The sequence below is a fragment of the Tenrec ecaudatus genome, chromosome X, assembly GCF_050624435.1.
Source record: "Tenrec ecaudatus isolate mTenEca1 chromosome X, mTenEca1.hap1, whole genome shotgun sequence".
Lineage (NCBI taxonomy): Eukaryota > Metazoa > Chordata > Mammalia > Afrosoricida > Tenrecidae > Tenrec > Tenrec ecaudatus.
This window is the reverse complement of record NC_134548.1, coordinates 16141280-16161040: the sequence shown is the minus strand read 5'-3', so window position 1 is coordinate 16161040 and position 19761 is coordinate 16141280. Positions and strand designations below refer to the sequence as shown.

General features: G+C 45.6%; 1 protein-coding gene across 3 annotated transcripts in view; it reads left to right on the top strand.

The window, feature by feature from the left end:
- The window catches only part of SH3KBP1 (SH3 domain containing kinase binding protein 1), a 424275-nt gene that overhangs the window by 160085 nt on the left and 244429 nt on the right, over nucleotides 1–19761 (top strand). For all 3 annotated transcript variants that reach the window (XM_075538783.1, XM_075538782.1, XM_075538784.1), the window contains one exon: nucleotides 6664–6787. In XM_075538783.1, the coding sequence (XP_075394898.1) occupies nucleotides 6664–6787 (124 nt within the window). The remainder of the gene's footprint in view (nucleotides 1–6663; nucleotides 6788–19761) is intronic.

Here is a 19761-nt window from a genome sequence, read left to right as displayed (position 1 = left end):
TTCTATACACTTCCAGCCTGGCTCAGCTTTTGTGAAGGGAGCCAACTGCTGGGAAAGCAGTCTCGGCAGGGCAGCTGTTCTGAGAACCTGCTTTGGCCAAGGGATGGGGCAGGATCTGCCATGGGCCTGGGCTTCCAAACCTATTCACAACTCTCTCCAGCCAGTAGATTTGAGATAAGGTTTGTTTTTAGTGGTCGTTTTGCAAAAAGGATTTCCATGAACTAGTGTGTATGTGGAGTATAGCTCTGGTCTCCAGGGCCTTGTCTGACTCGAAAGGAAGTCTTTCCTCCAGAAGTTCATAGGCCCAGGTTTGAGGGTGACGGACGAAAATGAATGCTATGTTCCCCACCCTGCTTCTACTCTGAGCAATCAGCTCCCTGTGCCTGCACTGTTGTTGGCAGGAGAGCAAGAGCTATTGCAGGGTACGAGAACAACAGCAAGGACCTCAGAGGAGGAGGAGATGGTGGTGGTGGTGGTGGTGGTGGTGGTGGTGGTGGTGGTGCTGCTGCTGCTGCTGCTGCTGCTGCTGCTGCTGCTGCTGCTGCTGCTGCTGCTGCTGCTGCTGCTGCTGCTGTAGGGGGAGCCGATCTGCCTGCTGGGTGTGTTGATTACATAGGATGTCCTTCATCTCACCCACTTGATGGGGTTGGTTGCTGATCCCAGCAAGCTTTCTACTCCCAAAATGGGCATTACAGTACACAGACACTAGATTGTGATGTTTTTCACCTTGTAGAACAAAGTATTAGGTCATTTAGATTTAAAAGACTTTGGATGTCTTCTTCCACTGTGTCACATCTATGTTATTCTTTTTTTTAATCATTTTATCGGGGGCTCCTACAACTCTTATCACTATCTGTGTTATTCTTTTTAATGGAAACTCGCATGCAATAAGGTGCACAAGAGTTTATTGAATTCCTAGATACATTGACACCTGTGGACCCGGCGTTCAGAGCACATGCTAGAATATTCTACTCCTCCCAGCAGCCTTCCTCATCCTCCTCCTCCGTCAGTACCTTTCCAAGGTAACTGCTGTTTCTTCCTCTCTCCCCATTGACTCATCCTGCTTGTTGTTGAAAATTGTATAGATGGAGTCACAATGTACCCTCCTGCGCTTGGCATCTCACATTCAATATTATGACTTCACAATCCATCTGGGTTGTTCTGTGTAGTTTTCTTTTTCTCTTTAAACTTGTTTTTTTTCTGCATAGTTTTCTTAATAGCATTTGGTACTTAACAATGACAATAAAAAGCATTAACATTTCACACTGCTCTCCAATTCTTTGGTTGTTGATGCCATGGCAGTTTGTCATAGAATTCTTTTCCAGGTGACAGAAGAACTGCTTAGAGCCCTAGCTACCTTGCCCACAAGGTCACACACCTCATTAATGATGATGACAGAACTAGTTCTGGTTTTCTGCTTACAGCATAGTTCTCTCCATTGACCATGACGTCTGCATCTTAACCTGGATCATGGATGGCTCAAGGTATGGAGAATGAGAGGAGGGAGCAGCTCCCCAAACCAGACCTTTGTAGGTATTTTATTATGTAGCATTTTAGGTAGAGATTGACCAGTTAAATTAAAGAAGCTAATATTCAGTCTCCCCTCCCCCACAGCACCTATGTAGTCTGTAGTGAGTGAGGTAGAGTGGGGGAAGGGAGAAAGAGGTAGCTGATTTGACTCAGCAACCAGCCACATTGCAGGCAGCTCAGCTAATCCAAGGGCCTATTTTAGCTCCCACGGGTGTGGAAGTTCTGCGCTTGCCCAGTAAAGCTGCTGTCTGCAGGTTTCCAAATGTGTCAGGGAGACATTTTGCTAGCATGGCATTGGTGGGGTTTGGGACCTCTGGGTCTGGATGAGCCATCTCAAGTTGTTTGGTCTGATGCTCTGGGGAAATGGGAACAGTGAGGTGGTCTCTTCACCCTTCTCGCAGGTGGTCTTTGTGTTGCACCTCAGGTGTAATTGAAGCATTGATAACTTATTGATTTTTCAACTGGACACATAGTTAAGGTATTGTATTGGAGGTAAAGAGAGGTTGGGTTTCCCTTCCTTGCTAAGGAGATCTGTCTGCCCTGTCCTGTCTTTAAGCGAGTAAAATCTCTGCTGATTTATGCATGTGTGTGTGAATCCCTCCAAACTTTATTGTCTAAAGGCTTTTGGTCCGCTGTTCTGACCCATTGAGGGCCTCTACCACCAAGCCAGTGCAGTAGAGCACAGGCTCTTAATCAATGGGTAAAGCGAGGGTCCTGGAGGCCAGAGAACTGAGATTGAAACCCAGCCCCAGGAACTGTCTTGTCCCGCTGAACTGGATCAGAACCTTGGAGAGCTCCAGGTACCGGGATGCTGGCCAGCTGTATGGAGACAGGAGGCAATCTAGGTCCCTCAGAGCTGTGGGAGGCCAAGCCTACATTTTTATGTGGATGATGAGATTTGAAGGATTTGTGCCTCAGCACTTTCAGGCTTATGGATTTAAATAACCGTGAAGTTGAATCGGACTTATAGCTATCCTTTAGGACAGAGTAGTGCTGCCCCAGAGGGTTTCCAAAGCTGTAAATATTTACTGAAGCAGGCTGTCACATTTTTTTCTGCTGAACAGCTAGTGGCTTCCAACCACTGCCCTTTTGGTTATCAGCTTAGTGTCTTAACCGAGCCGCCACTGAGGCTCCTTGGCTTTTAGATAAAGCCGTGCATTTTATATCCTCCTAGTGTGGAGGGAAAATCTGGCACTCTGGGCAGTGTGGATCTGAGTTCCCATTCTGGGAGGTGGGGAATCACTGGAGGGCTCTGTCTGGAAGGGGCTGACTGCTTTGGACCTGGGACACTCGTCCCATACCCTCTGACCTGGGCACACTATTCTGTGTCTGGCAAAATCAATTTTGCTTACCTGGCAGTGTTATTTCGTGGAGCAAGTGAAAACAAGTGTCTGCTAATGTCCTTGAATTCATGGAAGCCTTCGCCAGTGGAAGGTGGTATGATTGCCAGTGTGACTGATTCCCGGTTTGCTGAGCCTGCCCGTAGGAGCCCTGCCCATTCAAGGTGCTGTCTAAGAGGTGCACCCTCCTCCACTTGAATTTGCGCAGCAATTGCTGCCATGGGTCAGTGTGCATGGTGGCTATTTTTAGCCAAAAGCCAACCACACAGGGACCAGTGGCTTGCTCTGTATCTTAGTTTTTGAACTAAGGACTTTGTCCTGCAGTCTTTTGGAAGCAACTGGGAGGATTGCGGTAGGGACATGCTAAGATCAGACATTTGCTTAAGAAAAGTGTTTCCTGTCACCCTGTGAGGCTGCGCTGTGCCAGGGGAGACTAGAGGCCGTGAGAGAGGTTAGGAGGGCAGTGTTGACATGCAGGCAGGACATGGAGAAGAGTGCCAATGATGGGAGCGCTGAAGCTAGCCTGCTCTGGTTACAGTGCTGGGCCTGCTACTTGTTGAACCTCAAGCAGGTGTCAGTGAGCTCAGTCTTGGTGTCTGCTCTGTCAAGTGGAGAGGATGATAGTACCGACTCAGCTGGGCTCTTGTATAGATTAAATGTCTCAATGTAGGAAAAGCGCTTTGGCCAGGAGTTTGGCAGGTAGTAAAGCTCTCAAATGTTAGCTGATATTCGTGCTTTTAAGGCAGGACAGGAGGAATGGGGAGACACAGAGAGACTGAAGAAAGAGAAAATGTGGACTGGGGTGAAGGTGAGTTTTCCAGCCTGTGTAAGTGGGTAGATGATGGGGTGTCAGGCCAGGCTAGTCGGGAGAAGGGGCAGGTTGGAAAAAAAGGTGCTGGGGGGTTGGTTGGGAAAGGCTGTGCCGTATTGAGTCTGAAGCACTTGTGTGTGTAAAGAATCTGCAGAATTCTTGGCCTTGTCCGGTGTCTGATTGGTTTCTTGGAAATCAGGTCACATTTAAAATGGCAGGTCATATTTTAAATGCAGTCTCCTTCCTCCTGCCATCCAAGAAACACCTCTAGAAATTCTCTCATCCTTTGAATTCTCTGCCCAGTGAATATAAATGAGCTTTGAAGGGAGTTGTAGACCCCGAGTTGTTTCTCTCCCTGCAATGGTTTCTCTCCTCCTTGACTCAGTTCTTGCTCTTGATCAGACTGTTCCTTCCTAGCCTACTGTCCAGGATGCTGCTTGGGAACTCATGGGTAGCACTCATTCTCCAGTGGATCCCCTCTGTGTTTTTCCCTCTCTGTGTACCAGTAGAGTTGTTCACTGCCGGAGCCACCCCTGACATATGGTGACCCCTGGGCCTGTGCCATCCCTATGCTTGGATGTGGATTGTATCATTGTGATCCATAGGGCTTTTCATTAGTCCATCCGTACTTTGGGGAAGTAGGTTGCCAGGCTTTTCTTCTTCCTTGTCTCAGTTTGGACACTTAACTGAAACATTTTCAGCTTTCCTAGAAGCACTCAAGCCTTTATTGACAGACCCATGAAGGTGCATTGCCTAGAATTCCAACCTGAATCCTCTACAGGGAAGGGGGGAACTCTTGCAGTGTTGCCCAGAGCATATTCAATGGCTTCCCAGTGAGGTTAAATACTGGGTTCCCGCACGGTGTTGGGTCTAGGTGGGCTATTTGTGTGTGCTCAGCCATATCCACACTCTGATAGAAAGTGAGGTCAGAACAACTGATGTTTCCTCAGGAAGCACTGTTGGGGACTGGGCCCACTTGATGGCTCATTTTCTTCACTTTTAGGGCCATAGCAGGTTGGCAGCCATCGCTGAGAGCTTCCATCATGCGGCTCAGGCGGGCAATGTTTGCAGATTCCTCCCCCCCCCATGCCATCTGCCTACTGAGGCTATAGGAACCCCCAACAACTGCTGTTCTAGCAGGTGCTGGGACTGCCGAGGTGGGTGTCCATGTATGTACACATGTATGTACACAGCTTTGTGGAGGGCACTGAGGTGCCCTGGTTGATCTGATAGCTGAGGTTAGGTCTCTGAGATACCAACTGAAATCCTCAGCCTAGCAAAATGCCAGCCCCAGTTGCTGGTTTCCGGTGGGGCCCCGGGGAGGAAGGCTTTTCTCATCAGAGCGAACAAGCCGAGAATTGGAGACAGTAACTAGCACTTGGTGTGTAGGAAGCTGCTGGGCAGTGTGGGTGCTGCCTATGTTTGGACAAGCTTTGTTGCTCTCTTTCCACATCTGCCTTATGCCTAGATGAAATCTTGGCCCTCTACCCAGTTTGTCATCTTCATTTCATCCCATAGAATGAGTCCCTCCCAATTTCTTAGCCCCTGCATCTTTCTCATGAAAACAGTCCTTATCTGTAAGCCCTTCCCCTTCCTGCCATTCAGTCACCCTTTGGGCCTAGCCCCTTAGGTCTCCCTTTTTCCCACGCCAGGGTGATATCATGGGTCCAGGCAGGCCCATAATCGCCCTGCTCCTTTAGGAAGAATTCTGGTAGATGGAAATACAGTTTGTGACTTATCATTTAAAGCTATTAATGCTTTGGAAAGACATTCATATTATGAAAGTCATTTGAAATGTTTGTATCAGCCATCATGTTTCAAAACTGAGATCTCAAAGATCTTAAAGAGCTCTCCTAGAACAGAGGTTGGTAAACATTTCCAGTGAAGGGCCAGATGGTAAATAATTTAGGCTTTGGTCTCTGTCCCAACTACTGAACTCTACTGTTGTTGCATAGCCCAAACCCCAACCAAACCTACTGCCATCAAGGGCATTCTGACTCAGCAACCCTATTTAGAGCTTCCCGGACAGTGAGTCTTTACTAGAGGAGACCGCCTCATCTTTCTCCTGCAGAACACCTGGTCGGTTTGAACTGCCAAATGTGCAGTTAGCAGCCCACAATGCTATCCCACAGTGCTAGCATGGCTTCTTGCTGAAGCCTAGGCAATAAATAAACATTGTTGTGTTCTAATAAAACTTATTACAGGAGAGGGAAGGGGGCTGAATGGAAACGGGAAACCCAGAGAGCAAGTGGGAAGAGTGCTGTTTCAGTGTGGGGATTGCAATCAGTATCATGAACAACACATATGTGTGTGCGTGCGCATGCGTAAGTGTGTGTCTCGTCGAATGGAAAATTAATTTGCTCTGTAAACTTTCCCCCAAATCACAAGAAATAAAAAATGTAAACCTTTACAAAAGCAGGTGGCTGCTAGGCTGTAGTTTGCCGACTCTGGTCTAGAATCATAGTCTTTATCTTTGTTTTGTCCCCTTTGTTGAGGCCTCAAAAGCACACTGTAAATAAATTTAATCACCTTCATTTTTTGTTTCAGTATGATTATGAGCACAATGGTAATTTGAGATTATAATTTTCTAAACCTTTGTTGAGAAGAATAGGAACCCGAAGGCGTTTAAAGGCTGTCTCAGGTTGTCCGTAGCTTGTCAGCTTGTCATTGTTCACAAAGTAGGAGAGGCGGGTGTGTGGGACTGTGTGGTAGGTGGTAGGGTAGCCTTATGCATCATTCATTTTCGTCGTGGCCACAGGCAATGGCTGTAGTCACATCAGGGCGCATCATCACACTGGGCATACTTCTGTTTTATTGCTAATACAGGCAAAGGGGAAAGCTGAACTGGTGTTTCTAAAAGAGCATGGCACACTGAATTGGGGGTCACTGTAGTTCATATCCAGGAGGTTGAAGTATAAAATAGTGAAAGAAGTGTACAATTTCACACTACAGCCTGCTTTTCCTTTTGTCTTCCCTCAACAGGAAATAAAGAAAGAGATGAAGAAAGACCCTCTCACCAGCAAAGCTCCAGAAAAGCCCATTCACGACATAGCCAGTGCAAATGCTTTGCTGTCTTCCGAGACCATTTTAAGAACCAACAAGAGAGGTATGGCAAAAGCGAAGGAGCCCCCTCTCGGTAAACAAACAGGACTAGAAACTTGTGTGTGAACCATGTTGAGTTTAGAATGACTCTCAGAGAAATGAAATGGAGTGGGGCCTTTTGATCTGGGGAAAAGATTTTGCGCACACACGTGCGTAAAGGGTCAGCGTATGAAGAGTTACACACACGGTAACTCTAATAAAGGGACCTGAGTACATTATTGTGGCAATGGCTCAATTTCACAGTGGTTTTTCTAGGGCTTTAGCTTTTATGGTTTGGATGGAAGCTACACTCCCAGAATGCTCTGGTGAAAGCCTGAACTGTGTGTCTGATCATTGAGTTAAGCAGGCTGTACCAGGCCCTTGCTCTCTCTAACTTCCTGTTCCCTAACACAGCCCCTGCGTCCTCAGTTTACGAGGGTCTGTGCTAGATGCTGTAAACACAGCCATCTAACCCGGAGCCCTCTAACAATCAGACTCTCCCAAGGATTGTTTGTTTGTTTGAAACTTGGAAGCAAAATTTAAAATATCAGCTTGCCAGAATTTTGTCTTCTCCCCCACCCTTCCTCATCATTTAAAATGTCAAGAGAGAGTCTAGGGAGGCAGAGACGACTGGATCCCACTTTATACTGTGATCGCACTAGGGCTAGGTGTCCCCCAGTTTTTCCCATGCTCCCTCCCCCACCTTCCAGCAACGCTGGGCACACCCACAGGCGGCCAGCGGGCAGCTGCACCCCGCTCTCCACCGGCTGCTAACTTCCTTACAGTGAAAGTCAGAGCTGAGCAAGAGCAAGAGCAGGAGCAAAGGGTTTCATTAAAAAGAAAGAAAGACGGGTGGGGGGAAAAACAGGCAAGTTTATACATCTACGGGGAAGAACAGCTCATCTTTCACACAATTTAGACAGCAAAAGAACTTGGCCAATGAACTGTCCATTGATCCCAGAGCTCTAGACATGAGCTTTGTGTCTCTCTTCCTTCCGGCTTCTCTTCTACCCCACCCCCCCACCCCAGCTGCCCTGGTTTACATTTCCTTTTTTGAATTATTCAGATGCAGCATTGGCTGGAGGCCCACGTTTCTTAACAGCTATAGATGGTCTTTCCTTCTTTTTAAACCCCATCCCCTCCAATGCAGAGGTTTCTGGTTTTTGTTTGTCCCGTTTTACGAGTTAAACACACTTTGCCCTCAAGCCTCCCCCCTTCACTGAAAGCAGCCTCTTGCATTCTGATTATGAGCTCCGCACTGCTGAGACCTGTCCTCACTGGGCCAGTCTGCCAGAGCTCAGCGCATCTTCTCCGTTTCCCTAGCTCCGGAGGCCTGCAGAGGCCAGAGTCATACCTCTGCCTTCAGCCCCATGTTGGTAAAGTAAATAGAAGAATTAAGGTAATGAGTTAATTTAATAAGATAAGGAACAGAACTGCAGTAAGATATGAAGGTAATTGTCAAGGTGACCTGGGATAGAACTTTTCACAGAATTCTCTCTGTACAGTAAAAACCTGGCCTTTGAATTTTCCTAACAGAATTTTTCATGAACCCCAAAATGGACTCCCCAGGAGCAGCCTCCTGATTAACACCTTTTGTAAGCCCCTGGCTTAGGCCCAAGGCTTGCTCACCACCACTCTTTCAGGGGTGGCGTGTCACGAACGTGCCAGTGTTTCGCCCACAGGGACCTTCTTTAACTAGGAAATGCATATATCCATGATCTTTATTCTGCCCCAGGCATTGCAATGCCCTCTCGGTGTCACCTGGGCTCAATAGACATTTCCAGTTGCAGCTCAGCTGCCTTTAGCCCTCCCCCACCAATCAAGACTGGCAGCCTCCCACCGCTCCTTATGATAAACAGCGGGGAGATTGATGGGCCTTGTCCCACCAGATAAATGGTTCATTGTGCTGAGCTCAAAAGCAACATTTCCCCCCACCAAAAATCAATGGGAAAAAAACACAACACTTTTTTTCCAAGCCAGAAAAACAAACCAAGGATAAGAGACTCAATCTATGGGGCGATACTAGTGACTTAGAAACACTTTCACCCAACGAAGTTCTGTTTTGTGAGTCGTTGTAAATGACTCTGGAGTCTGCTCAGCTCCTCTGCCCCTGTGAAGCTTTGTCCCTAGAAATTCTTCAGCCGTTTTTTTTTTTTTTTTGGTTCTTACTATGGTTTTTGGCTGTTCAGGAGGGAATTTGCCTTCAGAATTTATTAACGGCCTGCTTTAATTGGCTCAGTTAGAAGCTTTCTTAGAGTATATGAGTCCACTTTGTAATTCAGCCTTGGAGTCTGAAAATTTAATAGAAAGAAGTGTGCGTTTTCTTTTGTTTTGCTTTTAAAGCAAAGATGACAGAACTGTTTACTTTATCTGGACCTTATCATTTGATAAAGGTTTCTCATTGGCTTCATAAAAATGATGGGAGCCTATTTCTATTATGAATTGGAAATGGCGCCACTTTTTAAGATCTTGACTTTGAAGCAGGTGGAGCTGAAGAACTTGTACCACTTGTGTCAGGGGCGCTTCGCATCTGGGGGCCTGCTTCATTTGTGGGAGCAGTGAAGAGGTTCCAGGCCTCACAGTGTTGATGAGTCCCCCCTCCCCAGGCACCTGCATAAGGTCAGGAGAGACCCTGGGCTTGAAGGAAGCTATTCATAGCCTTGAGAAAAAGCCAAGCCAGTGGAAACATTTCATCTGGGGACCTATTGGTTTCAGTTTTCAACTTTAACCTTTGCACATTTCTGCAGAGGTGACTTAGGGAGGAACGTGAACGACTCCGTTTGAGAAGAAGGCGATGAAACTGAAATTCAGAGAACAAATCAGTCCCCTCCAGCTAGCTTGTGGGTATGGACTCTGCTGCGCTTTTATTTAAACGAGATAAGAAATGATTTGTTTTCACCCTAGAGGAGTTTCCTGGCCAACTGTGGCCCAGACCCCATAGGCCTAGGGAGGGAACAGGTTAGAGGGTAGGGCTCTGTCCCCCAAGATGTGTATCTTTAACAGACCACGTGGGCAAAGTCCGGCTCTGCCTCTCTCTGAACCTCTCCTGCCACTTGGAATTGTAGGCCATGTTCCTGTCTGCCTTTTGGGTGGATCTCAGTGAACATTCAATCGCACGTGTTCACTGGGGGCCTACTGTAGGTCTATCCTTCCCTGTGCTTGGTGCCGGGAGACATCAAAACCAGTAGGTCACCAGCCAGCCAGCCCTGCCTGCAAGCAGTTCCAGTCTCTCATGTCTTTTGGGACATGTTGAGAAAGTACTGTACATGATATCCTTTTTTAAAAACATTTTTGGGAGCTCTTACAGATATGCTATCCTTTTTATGGCCAGCTCAGGGTATATCGCTTACTTACTTCTTTGTCATTCAGAATGTGAAGCCACTGCGCGGGTTTCTGGTTGGCTTTATGTGTCCTTGTTTCTATTTCCAGTTTATCATGAATTTAGTATTTGGTAAGTTCTCTATTGTATTTTGCACATTTCTTATTCTTTGCTATGATTGTTATTATTGTGATGCTTTCCTGATAGAAAATGTTTCTAATAACCATCTTTTTAAGTCGCTCTGCTTTTACCATCTTTATTTAAGGCTTGTTCTGCATTTGCCTTTGACTGCCCTTCCCAGAGACTGCTATGAGAGGATCTAAGGGCGTACACCTCTTACTCGTGGCTGACCTAGAGCTGATGATAGGAGGCGAGATCTTGCTTCCTCTAGTGAGATTCCAGTTTGGATGGGGTGGGGCTCCCTGAGTAGCTAGGAGGATAGGACTTCGACTGTAGAACCCTGCTCGGAGTTTGTTACTGGTGGTTTGAGTCCTCCGGATAATTTTGGGTCCACAGTTTTCTTTCACAGAGGGACCAGTCGCTGCTCTGTCCCTGGGGGCACACTGTTGCTTTAAAAGTCAGTGCAGAAGGTCTCCAGAATTAATTTTGCGTGTGGATGGGCGAACCATACATGTCCTTTGACATGAATGTGGGCCTAACGTTCCCACCACCGAAGGGCTCTCCACCCTATTCTGCTGCCTGTCACTGTCTGAGGAGTTTTTACCTAATGTTTCTCTTTCCTGTCCTCGGAGTTTTAACCCTAGCTCTTCCAGACCCTATAGTGACCCCCCCCCCCTTGTCTCTCCTGAAAGTGGGGGGGGGGGAATCTAACACCCCCCCCCTGGAACTTTCATTTCTTTAGCATTTCCTTGGCTCCTTGAAATAAAATTTTAGAGCTATCTGTGTGCTGGTTTGTTAGAATATGGGTGAAGGTGTGTGTGTGTGTGTGTGTGTGTGTGTGTGTGTGTGAACATGCACAGTGAGAATGGAAATCTCTTCTTTTTGTGTGAACTGTGGGCTGTTTGTTTGAAATGGAGTTGTAAACAAAGGATGGCAAACAGCTTTCTACAGCTTTGATTTTTCACTGGCTTTCCAGTGGTTTGTAGGACCTGGAGATTTGTAGAAATATGACCTTTTGTTCCCCCTTTCAAATTTGCTTTAGAAGAAACACATGAAAACTATTTTAATTAACTAGGAATATGAAAATGTGACACTTTGATCAAACATTTCTCTTAAGTTACCAAATTATCTCTGGATAATTGTCTATTTCCCTGAGGGTCTTCCTCTTTCTTCCTGACTCTCTACTTCCCCAAGCATGAGGTCCATCTCCAGGGACTGGCCCTCCTGACAACACATCCAAAGGACATATACCGGCATCTCACTCACCTTCCTGTTAAAGAGCTTCCCAGTTGTGCTTCAAGACAGATTTGTTCATTCTTCCGGCAGTACATGATGAGATCCCCGGTTCTTCACTAGTATCCCAATGCATCAGTTTTCCTCTGAGCTTCTCGATCCATTGCCCAGCTTTCACATGGGTATGAGGTGATTAAAAATACACTAGCTCAGGTCAGATGCACCTTAGTCCTCAAAGTGACATCTTTGCTCTATAACTCTTTAAAGAGGACTTGCGCAGCAGATCCGCCCCATGCAATACATCATTGTATTTGTTGACTGCAGCTTCCATGAGCATTAAATCAAACGCAATCCTTGGCGACATCAGTCTGTACTCCATTTATTATGATGTTGCTTATTGGTCCAGTTGTGAAGATTGTTGTTGTCTTTACCTTGAGGTGTAATCCAGACTGAACACTGTGGTCTTTGATCTTCATAAGTGAGTGCTCCTAGTCCTCGTTACTTTCAGCCAGTAAGCCATCTGCATATCACAAGTTGTTATATAAATCCGATATGGTATACATCTGTGTGAATGTATCTGTGTAGGCATATATGGTATTCCCCCAAATGGGCGCTTTTGTTTTGTTTGAATGCTTGAGAATGGACCCTCAAAGAGGCCATTTAAGGTAACTGATGTTTGGCAGCATTTCTGACAAGTTTTATTGCCATAACCAACCATTGTTAGGGTATGTTATCCTTGTTTGTTTTCTTATCTGATAAGTCATGCCTGCGGTGGGACTGGAGATGGTGGTAGGGTTTAAATCAGTGGGGTAAAGCTCTGCGGATGGGGTGTTGCTATTGTCCGTCTTCTATATTTCTTTATGTGGGTATTTTCAACAAAACTGGCTTTTAGAGTGACATTTTGTTCTATTTTATTTATCTCCTTTCAACCTCTGTGCCCCTGCTCTAAGGCATTAACACTGGAGTCCTGTGTGTCCCATGGAACAGTTGTTAATTTAGACTCCTGCCAAACCTCAGCTGGGTTCCCACCCAAGTTCACTCAGAGGCGGTTCCATGAAATGGTTTTGTGATGGTGGCGCCACCTAGTGGCTCTACTAGGAAACTCTCTCCTGACTGCCTTTCGTTTTCTCTGGGGGAAACTTTTTGGTTCCTCCTCTGAGTTGATGTTCACAGTTCAAGTAATTCCATCTCAGACCCACTGCTTTTTGTATTATACACACACTTTTTTATTTCCTTTCTCTTCTAAGATTTCCTCATTGGACCCATAGAATTTCTCACGTGGCCCTTGGTTCCATCGGTGATTATGCGCCTACTGACCAGGATCATCGTTATAAGCATTAAAGAAAAATGCTTCTTGTAGGCATGACTCTAGGTATAGATAGTAATTTGGATACACTAAAATTCTTGTGGGTAATCTAAAAGATTCCTCCTCAGTCACTTCAAGTACCCCTAAATAGTTCTTTACGTCTGTTGAACTTTTTCTTCAAAGGAGGAGGGGTGGTGGGAGCAATATTTTATTACTGACAGTGCTCAGAATGGTCAGCAGGTGAGGTTGATAAAGTACTGTCAACTTCCTTGTCAGGTGTCAATTTTAGACAGGCAATCCCTTCTTGCCTCCGCTGCCTTCTACAAAGCATACATCTTTCTGAGAAACAAAAATATTTCTTTTTTTAAATCATTTTATTGGAGGCTCGTACAACTCTTCACAGTCAATCCATTGTGTCAAGCACATTTGTTGCCATCATCATTCTCAAGACATTTTCTTTCTACTTGAGCCCTTGGTATCAGCTCCTCATTTTTCCCTCTCTCCCTTCCCCACCCTCCCTCTCTCATGAACCCTTGATAATTTATAAATTATTATATTTTTCACGTCTTATACTGACCGAAGTCTCCCTTTATCCACTTTTCTGTTGTCCATCTCCCTGGGAAGGGGTTATAGGTAGATCATGGTGCTTGGTTCCCCCCATCTCTCCCTTACCCTCCTGGTATGGTTACTCTCAATATTGGTCCTGAGGGGTTTATCTGTCCTAGATTCCTTATGTTTCCAGCTCTTATCTGTACCTGGGTACATGCTCTGATCTAGCCAGATTTATAATAGAGAATTGGGGTCATGATAGCGGGGAGGAGGAAACATTAAAGAACTAGAGGAAAGCTGTATGTTTCATTGGTGCTATACTGCACCCTGACTGGCTTATCTCTTCCTTGTGACCCTTCCATAAGGGGATGTCCAGTTGCCTACAGGTGGGGTCTTGGGTCTCCAATCTGCACTCCCCGTCATTCACAATGATAAGATTTTTTGTTCTGGGTCTTTGATGCCTGATACCCGATCCTATCCACACCTCATGATCACACAGGCTGGTGTGCTTCTTCCATGTGGGCACAAAAATATTTCTTATTCCCTGTCATTGTTTTTCAGTTTTTATTAGTTGGTAGTCTTGCCAGATGTGCCTGTTTTAGCTACACAGTGGGTTCATCTGGGTACTTAATCATCACTTATAACTTGGTTTCTATGGGAAAATGCTATTCGGAGTTCCAAAAGCTTTGCATAGAGCACAGCCCACTTGGAGTTTGCTCTGGAATTGCTGGCATGAAGCCTTAGGTGCCATGTGGCAGTCAGGGAGTCCTGATAACTGGAAACACTAAGGCGTGCTACTAGTACACAGGAGTGTTCTCGCCATCCGGTGCCCAGGGGGACTGGCAGCGAGTTCAGGGCTGCCTTGGTGCCCTGGCAGAGGTGGTACTGCTTCTTACTGGGCCTGAGTTTGGCCTGGTGTGCCCATGTTCATGTGTATGAAGCCTGTGGCAGAAGAGGGTGAACTTGTGTATTCCCATGTATTCATGAGGAGATGGTGGACAAGTGTGATATGCTCTCTTGGAAACCAGATGTCCCTGCAAATGTTCAGCAAGGAAAGGATGGAGAGAGGGGAGACGACACAAACAAACCCCACTGTGACCTCGATTCTGACTCATAGCGACCCTAGAGGACCGAGTGGAACCTACCTGTAGTATTACAGAAATAGACTGACACATCTGTCTCTCTGTTATTGGCTGGTGGATATGAGCCACCAGTTTTTCGGTTAGCAGCCGAGCGCTTAACCACTGTACCACCAGGGCCCCTTAAAGAGACAAGAAGAGAAAATGAGTTCTCGGGTCAAATGCATTTGGACTCTGGCTGTGCTCCCCCCCTCAGAGATGGACAGGCCTATTAGTGTATTGCTGGCTCTCCCTAGGCCAATGGTAAGGAAACCTGATTACCTTTGACTACAGAACTCCCTTTTACTATTTGTTGGAATCTTCATTTGGGGTGTGCTGAGGTTTCAAAGGCAGGGTGAGAGTTCTGAGCATTGCTCGGGTTGTCTTTGGATCCTCCCTCACACAAGGACTGTCAATGGGAGAGGAGAGGGGCTCATGCTGTGGGCCCCAAAGCACCTGATATCCCTTCTAAAGCCTGTGGCAGTGAAAACAAAAGTGAGAAAATCTCCCTGAGGGAAATCTTGAATACCATGTTTCTTGGTAGTTTCTCAAGTGACAAGCTGAGAGGGATTTTTCTCCTAGTCACTTCTTGTGACCTTATATGGCTAAGAGTGTCTCCCTAGATGGAGCTTTAACAAGAAAAGTGGGCCAGCAGGGCCAGACTTATTGAGCAGTGAGGCTAGATGGTTCAGATCTACTTGGGACTTGGATCAGGCATGAACATAGGATTCCTAGGGTGGTTTTTATGATGATGACAAGGCCCAAACAATCCCATTGCCTGCTCTTCCCGCTGCTAAGTGAAAGCCAAGGCATTTTTCCTTTTCGTGATGCCATTAAAACTCTGTACATCAAGTCTTTCTCCTGCCTAGTGAAAGAGGCTGCCATTTCGAGTTCCGGTGATAAGCCCACACTGGTAGGGGCATGAGGACAAACCGCATGACCATCTGTTTTATAATCATGGAGTCTTAGCATGCCTGGGTCTAAGAGTCTCTGGTGGTGGCCCAGCCTGTAGTTTGATACAGGGACCCACTGGTGCTATGCTGGGCAAGAGGATGGGGAGCCCCTGGCGGGAGGCCTGAAAGAACACCCTTGATATCAGAGGACTGATCTTTGCTAAGCTTCCCTGTGGGCTTTTCCTTTCCAAAAAGAGGTTTCTGGGTAGGGAACTGATAGATTAATTAAAGATCATTAATGAAAGGGAGGTCATATTTAAGCACTGGTTGCTTTTGCTGTGTTGTAGGAGGATAGCAGTTTGCTCGTCCTCATTTATGGAAAGTCTTCCAAAAAAACAGACTCACTGCTATTGAGTCCATGCCAACTCATAGTGACCTGACAAGACATGGTAGAACCACCCCTGTGAGTTTCATGGACTGTGTTCAGAAGTAGAAAACCCCATGTTTCTCCTACCTAGAGAGGGGCATTTCCTCTGATTCTTTCAGCTCATCTGTTTGCATTGCCTCATCACCACCAAAGCCACATGCAGCTTCAGCTTAGTCTCTAAACTCTTGGGATTTTGTGCCCCGGGGAATTGGGCCCCAAACAATGAGAATATTTCCTGGCATACCTTCATACCCCTGGCTAGGCCACCAGCACGCCCAGCCACAGTGCCAGGTAGGCCTTCCTCATGGTCCCAAACCAGGGGTGGGAAGACAGAACACTAGAAATTTCCTTGGGTGTGCCTGTGTGTGCAAGAGAGTGCTAGAGGAGAACAAAGCAGCTTGTTCCATTTGGGGACCCAAGTGAACTCCGTGGCAGCAGGCCCTTGTCACAGGAAGAATGCCTGTTGAAAGACTCCAGATCCCTGTTCCCTGTCCCCCAAAGTTGTGTGCAATGTTAGCAAGTTACTTATGCACTCTGATTCCCAGTTTTCAGTTTCTGAAATAAGGAGATTAGCCTTGTTCATTTCCTCAGGGAAATTACAGGGAGAAAAATGAGTAAAAGGGTCAGGTTAAAGAGATGAGGTGACAATACAGTGATAAAAAGTTGGAGGCGGGAAGAGTCAACTTTTAGAATCCAGTAATCGTTATTACTAGAAGTGGTAAACTGCTGGTAAGACTTGAGAGCTTTTTGAGGAAATTATAGGTTTATAGATGATGGCAATAGAACATTAGTTCCTTTGGGATGGCAAACATGGTTAATCATGTGACTACTGGCCGAAAGGTCGGTGGGTTCAGCTCACCCAGAGGTGCCTGCTAATTGGGTTCCAGGAGGTCACAGCCTTGAAATGGCTCCAGAGCAGTTGCACTCAGCACGTGGGGTCTCCGTGTCAGAATTGACTTCACGGCAAACAGCACAACATTGTTTCTGTGGCCATCTGTGGATGGATCAGCCACTGTGTGCAAGGTTGTATCTTGGGCAGGGTGACAGACAAGCTTGTTTTTATTGGTTCATTCATTTTATCATTATTTTCACAATTATTTTTAATAGCAGAAGATACCTATTAGTCGATTTTGTGTTATTACAGAATTTAAACCATACAATTAAGTAAAAGAACCTCTTTGTGGCAAAATAATAATAAAGTAGTTGAGAACATGCTTTCCGTGGTTACCCTGCTAGCGCTTAAGACTCAACTCCACGATCCACCAGCTGTGTGACCTTTAGCTCTCTTGAATTCTGCTTACTCCTCTTCAAAATGGGGCCAGCCATACTGCCTCCCTCCTCAGCTTGTGGTGAGAAGTAAGTGGGTTAGAACTACAAAGTGCTTAGCACACCCTCAGGCACCTGGGGAGCACTCCCAGGTGGCTAATTGGAGCATCATTGCCCGCCCACACCGCAGACTCTCAGGAGTCTAGTACCAAAGCTATGGTTGTAGTTTGACCTATCTTTGGCTTAAAAAAAACATACTTTATTGTTGTATTAGGCTCACATTTTGAGTCCCAGTAGTTTGTGGCAAATTACCAGATGATGAGCTTCTCTTAAACATAGAAAGGGAAGACTTGCCACTCCTGAGAAAATAAGGTGTGACATGCAGTCTTGGAGACCTGTATGAAGCCATCAGTGGCTGCTCTAACTTATGCTAGCTACCTTAGGCACTTTGGTTTTATAAGAACGATATTATTTGCAATGCTATTTAAAAGCAATATTTTAAAAAAGCCAATTAAATGTGCTCATGCGCTTTATGTAAGATATAGGGTTCCTTTTATGTCTTGGGAACAAATGATTCAATGTCTCCAAAAGACTTTCTCACATCACCTTCTTCCTGCCAATACTTGATAAGAGTGCTTTTTATAACACATAGGAGAACAAGATAAATGTGAAGTTCTAATAGATGAGTAACACCGAATACTACCATTTTATCATTTTCACCATACACTTGTTATGTGGGGGGCACTGGTCCTGAAATGGACTTTCAGATTTGAATAGCAGAAGGGAGAAGAGTCCAAAGTTATTTAAATGATTAGCAACTAAACATTTCTAGAGAACCCTAACCAAACCTTTGAAGGCAAACCCACTGCCATTGCGTTGACTCACAGAGACCCTGTATGGATAGGGCTTGAGACTGTACATTTTTATGGGAATAGGCAGCTTCGTTGTTCTGTCAAGGAGCAGCTGGTGGGTTTGAACTGCCAACCTTGTGGCTAGCAGCTTAACCCACAGTACCACCTGGACTCCTTATGAGGAACTCAAATGCAACAAATCCTCTCCTTCAGAGAAACGGCTATTAAACTGATCAAGATATGACCTAAGACAGGCATTTAATGTCTCTGGAAATTGGGCAAAGGGCATATAACAAATTGAGAAACGTTTATTCAAGAAAATTACAGAATCTCTCAATTTTTATAAAAAGAGCAGGAAGTTATGGCATTTAAGCCTGGGCCTGTTCCCCACTCCACTTCCAAAGGTCTATTCTGGATATGCAGGGCAGATCATGAAGTCTGCTGGATGCCATCACTCCGGCTTCGATAGGTTCGAGGTGCAGTCCAAAAAGACCACTGGTTTTCATCTCCTCATAGCTCTGTGTTGTGGAAAATGAATTGGCTTGGCAACGCTTACCCCAGTTTCCTCCCACCTCCCAGACGCTAAGAGAGTTCTGGGTGGATTAGCCATTGTAGATCAGCACTTCCCATCCTCCTACCCCAGCTTTAGCTCTGGCTTCTTAGTGCAGAGATTCTGCCCAGAGAGGGTAGGGTAAGCCTTGGGAACTGGCTGTGTGCACCTGCGCTTGGCCTTATTAGACAGGAGGAGCAACACAACCCTCAAACCAAACTCACTGTCATTGACTCACTTCCACCTCAGAGGGACCCTCTAAGATTTCGGAGGTTGTACATTTATAGGAGATAAAGCCTCATCTTTGTCCCAAGGAGCAGCTGGTGGGTTTGAATAGCCCACCTCAGGCTTAATAGTTTAATGCTTTCCAACTAGCACTGCAGGAAAGGGTAATTGCTAGCTAAGATTCGGCCTGACCAGACCAGACTTGTAGACTCCCTGAACCCTGCAGATCTAAAGACAAATGGCGGAAACCTTCTTGGCTCAGGGGCTTAAGTACAACCTCTGTTGGACTAAGCATTAAATGAAACGGATCCAGAGTGACACCTATGAGCCCAGAGTGAACCCAAAGGGGCAATGACATCAACAGGTGCACATGGCAGTAAGAGGTGGAGGAGAAAAGGTGTGGAGATAGGCATTATAGGATTAGGCTCGGGAAGTCGTCAAACAAATAAACAAAAAACAAAAGCACAGCAAAACCAGCAAAAGCAAGCACCAGGGTGGTGGGGATCAGAATCTAGAATTAGTATGTTATTTAAAATGTTCACATTTCAGTAAAAATTTAAAAATAAGGCAAGCAGAGAAACACAAAAGTGTGACCCATGCACACACTTGCATATATCTAATTTGAAAAACAATTGCATGAAAACAGGAACACAGTGGGCTCGGGACATTGAAAAATAGCAAAATGATAAGCGTAAATCAAACGATCAATAATATTAAGTATTGATTATATTGAACAAGTAACTGACTCGATGACAGCTTTGATTCAAGAGGCAGTGGTTGTCAAACTGGATTAAAGAACAAAACCCAACTATACAGTAGATGGCACTGTCAGGTAAGTGTCAGACTGCTAACAGTGATGATGGTGGTTCAAACCCACCAACCCCTCTGAGGGAGAAAAATGAGGTTGTTTGCTTCCATAAAGATTTACAGCCTCATAAATTCTGAGTCGCTAATGAGTAAGAATCAACTTGCTATCAGTGAGTTTGGTTTGTTAACGACATGCTTTAGATTATAAGATAAAACGGTGGGAAAAGAAATGCACTGCAAACAGCAAGCAGAAGAGAGCGAGTGACTATAATAGCAAGCAAAAGAAACTTTAAGACAAAAGAGAAGTTAACTACTGAGGAACTTTTAAAAAATCA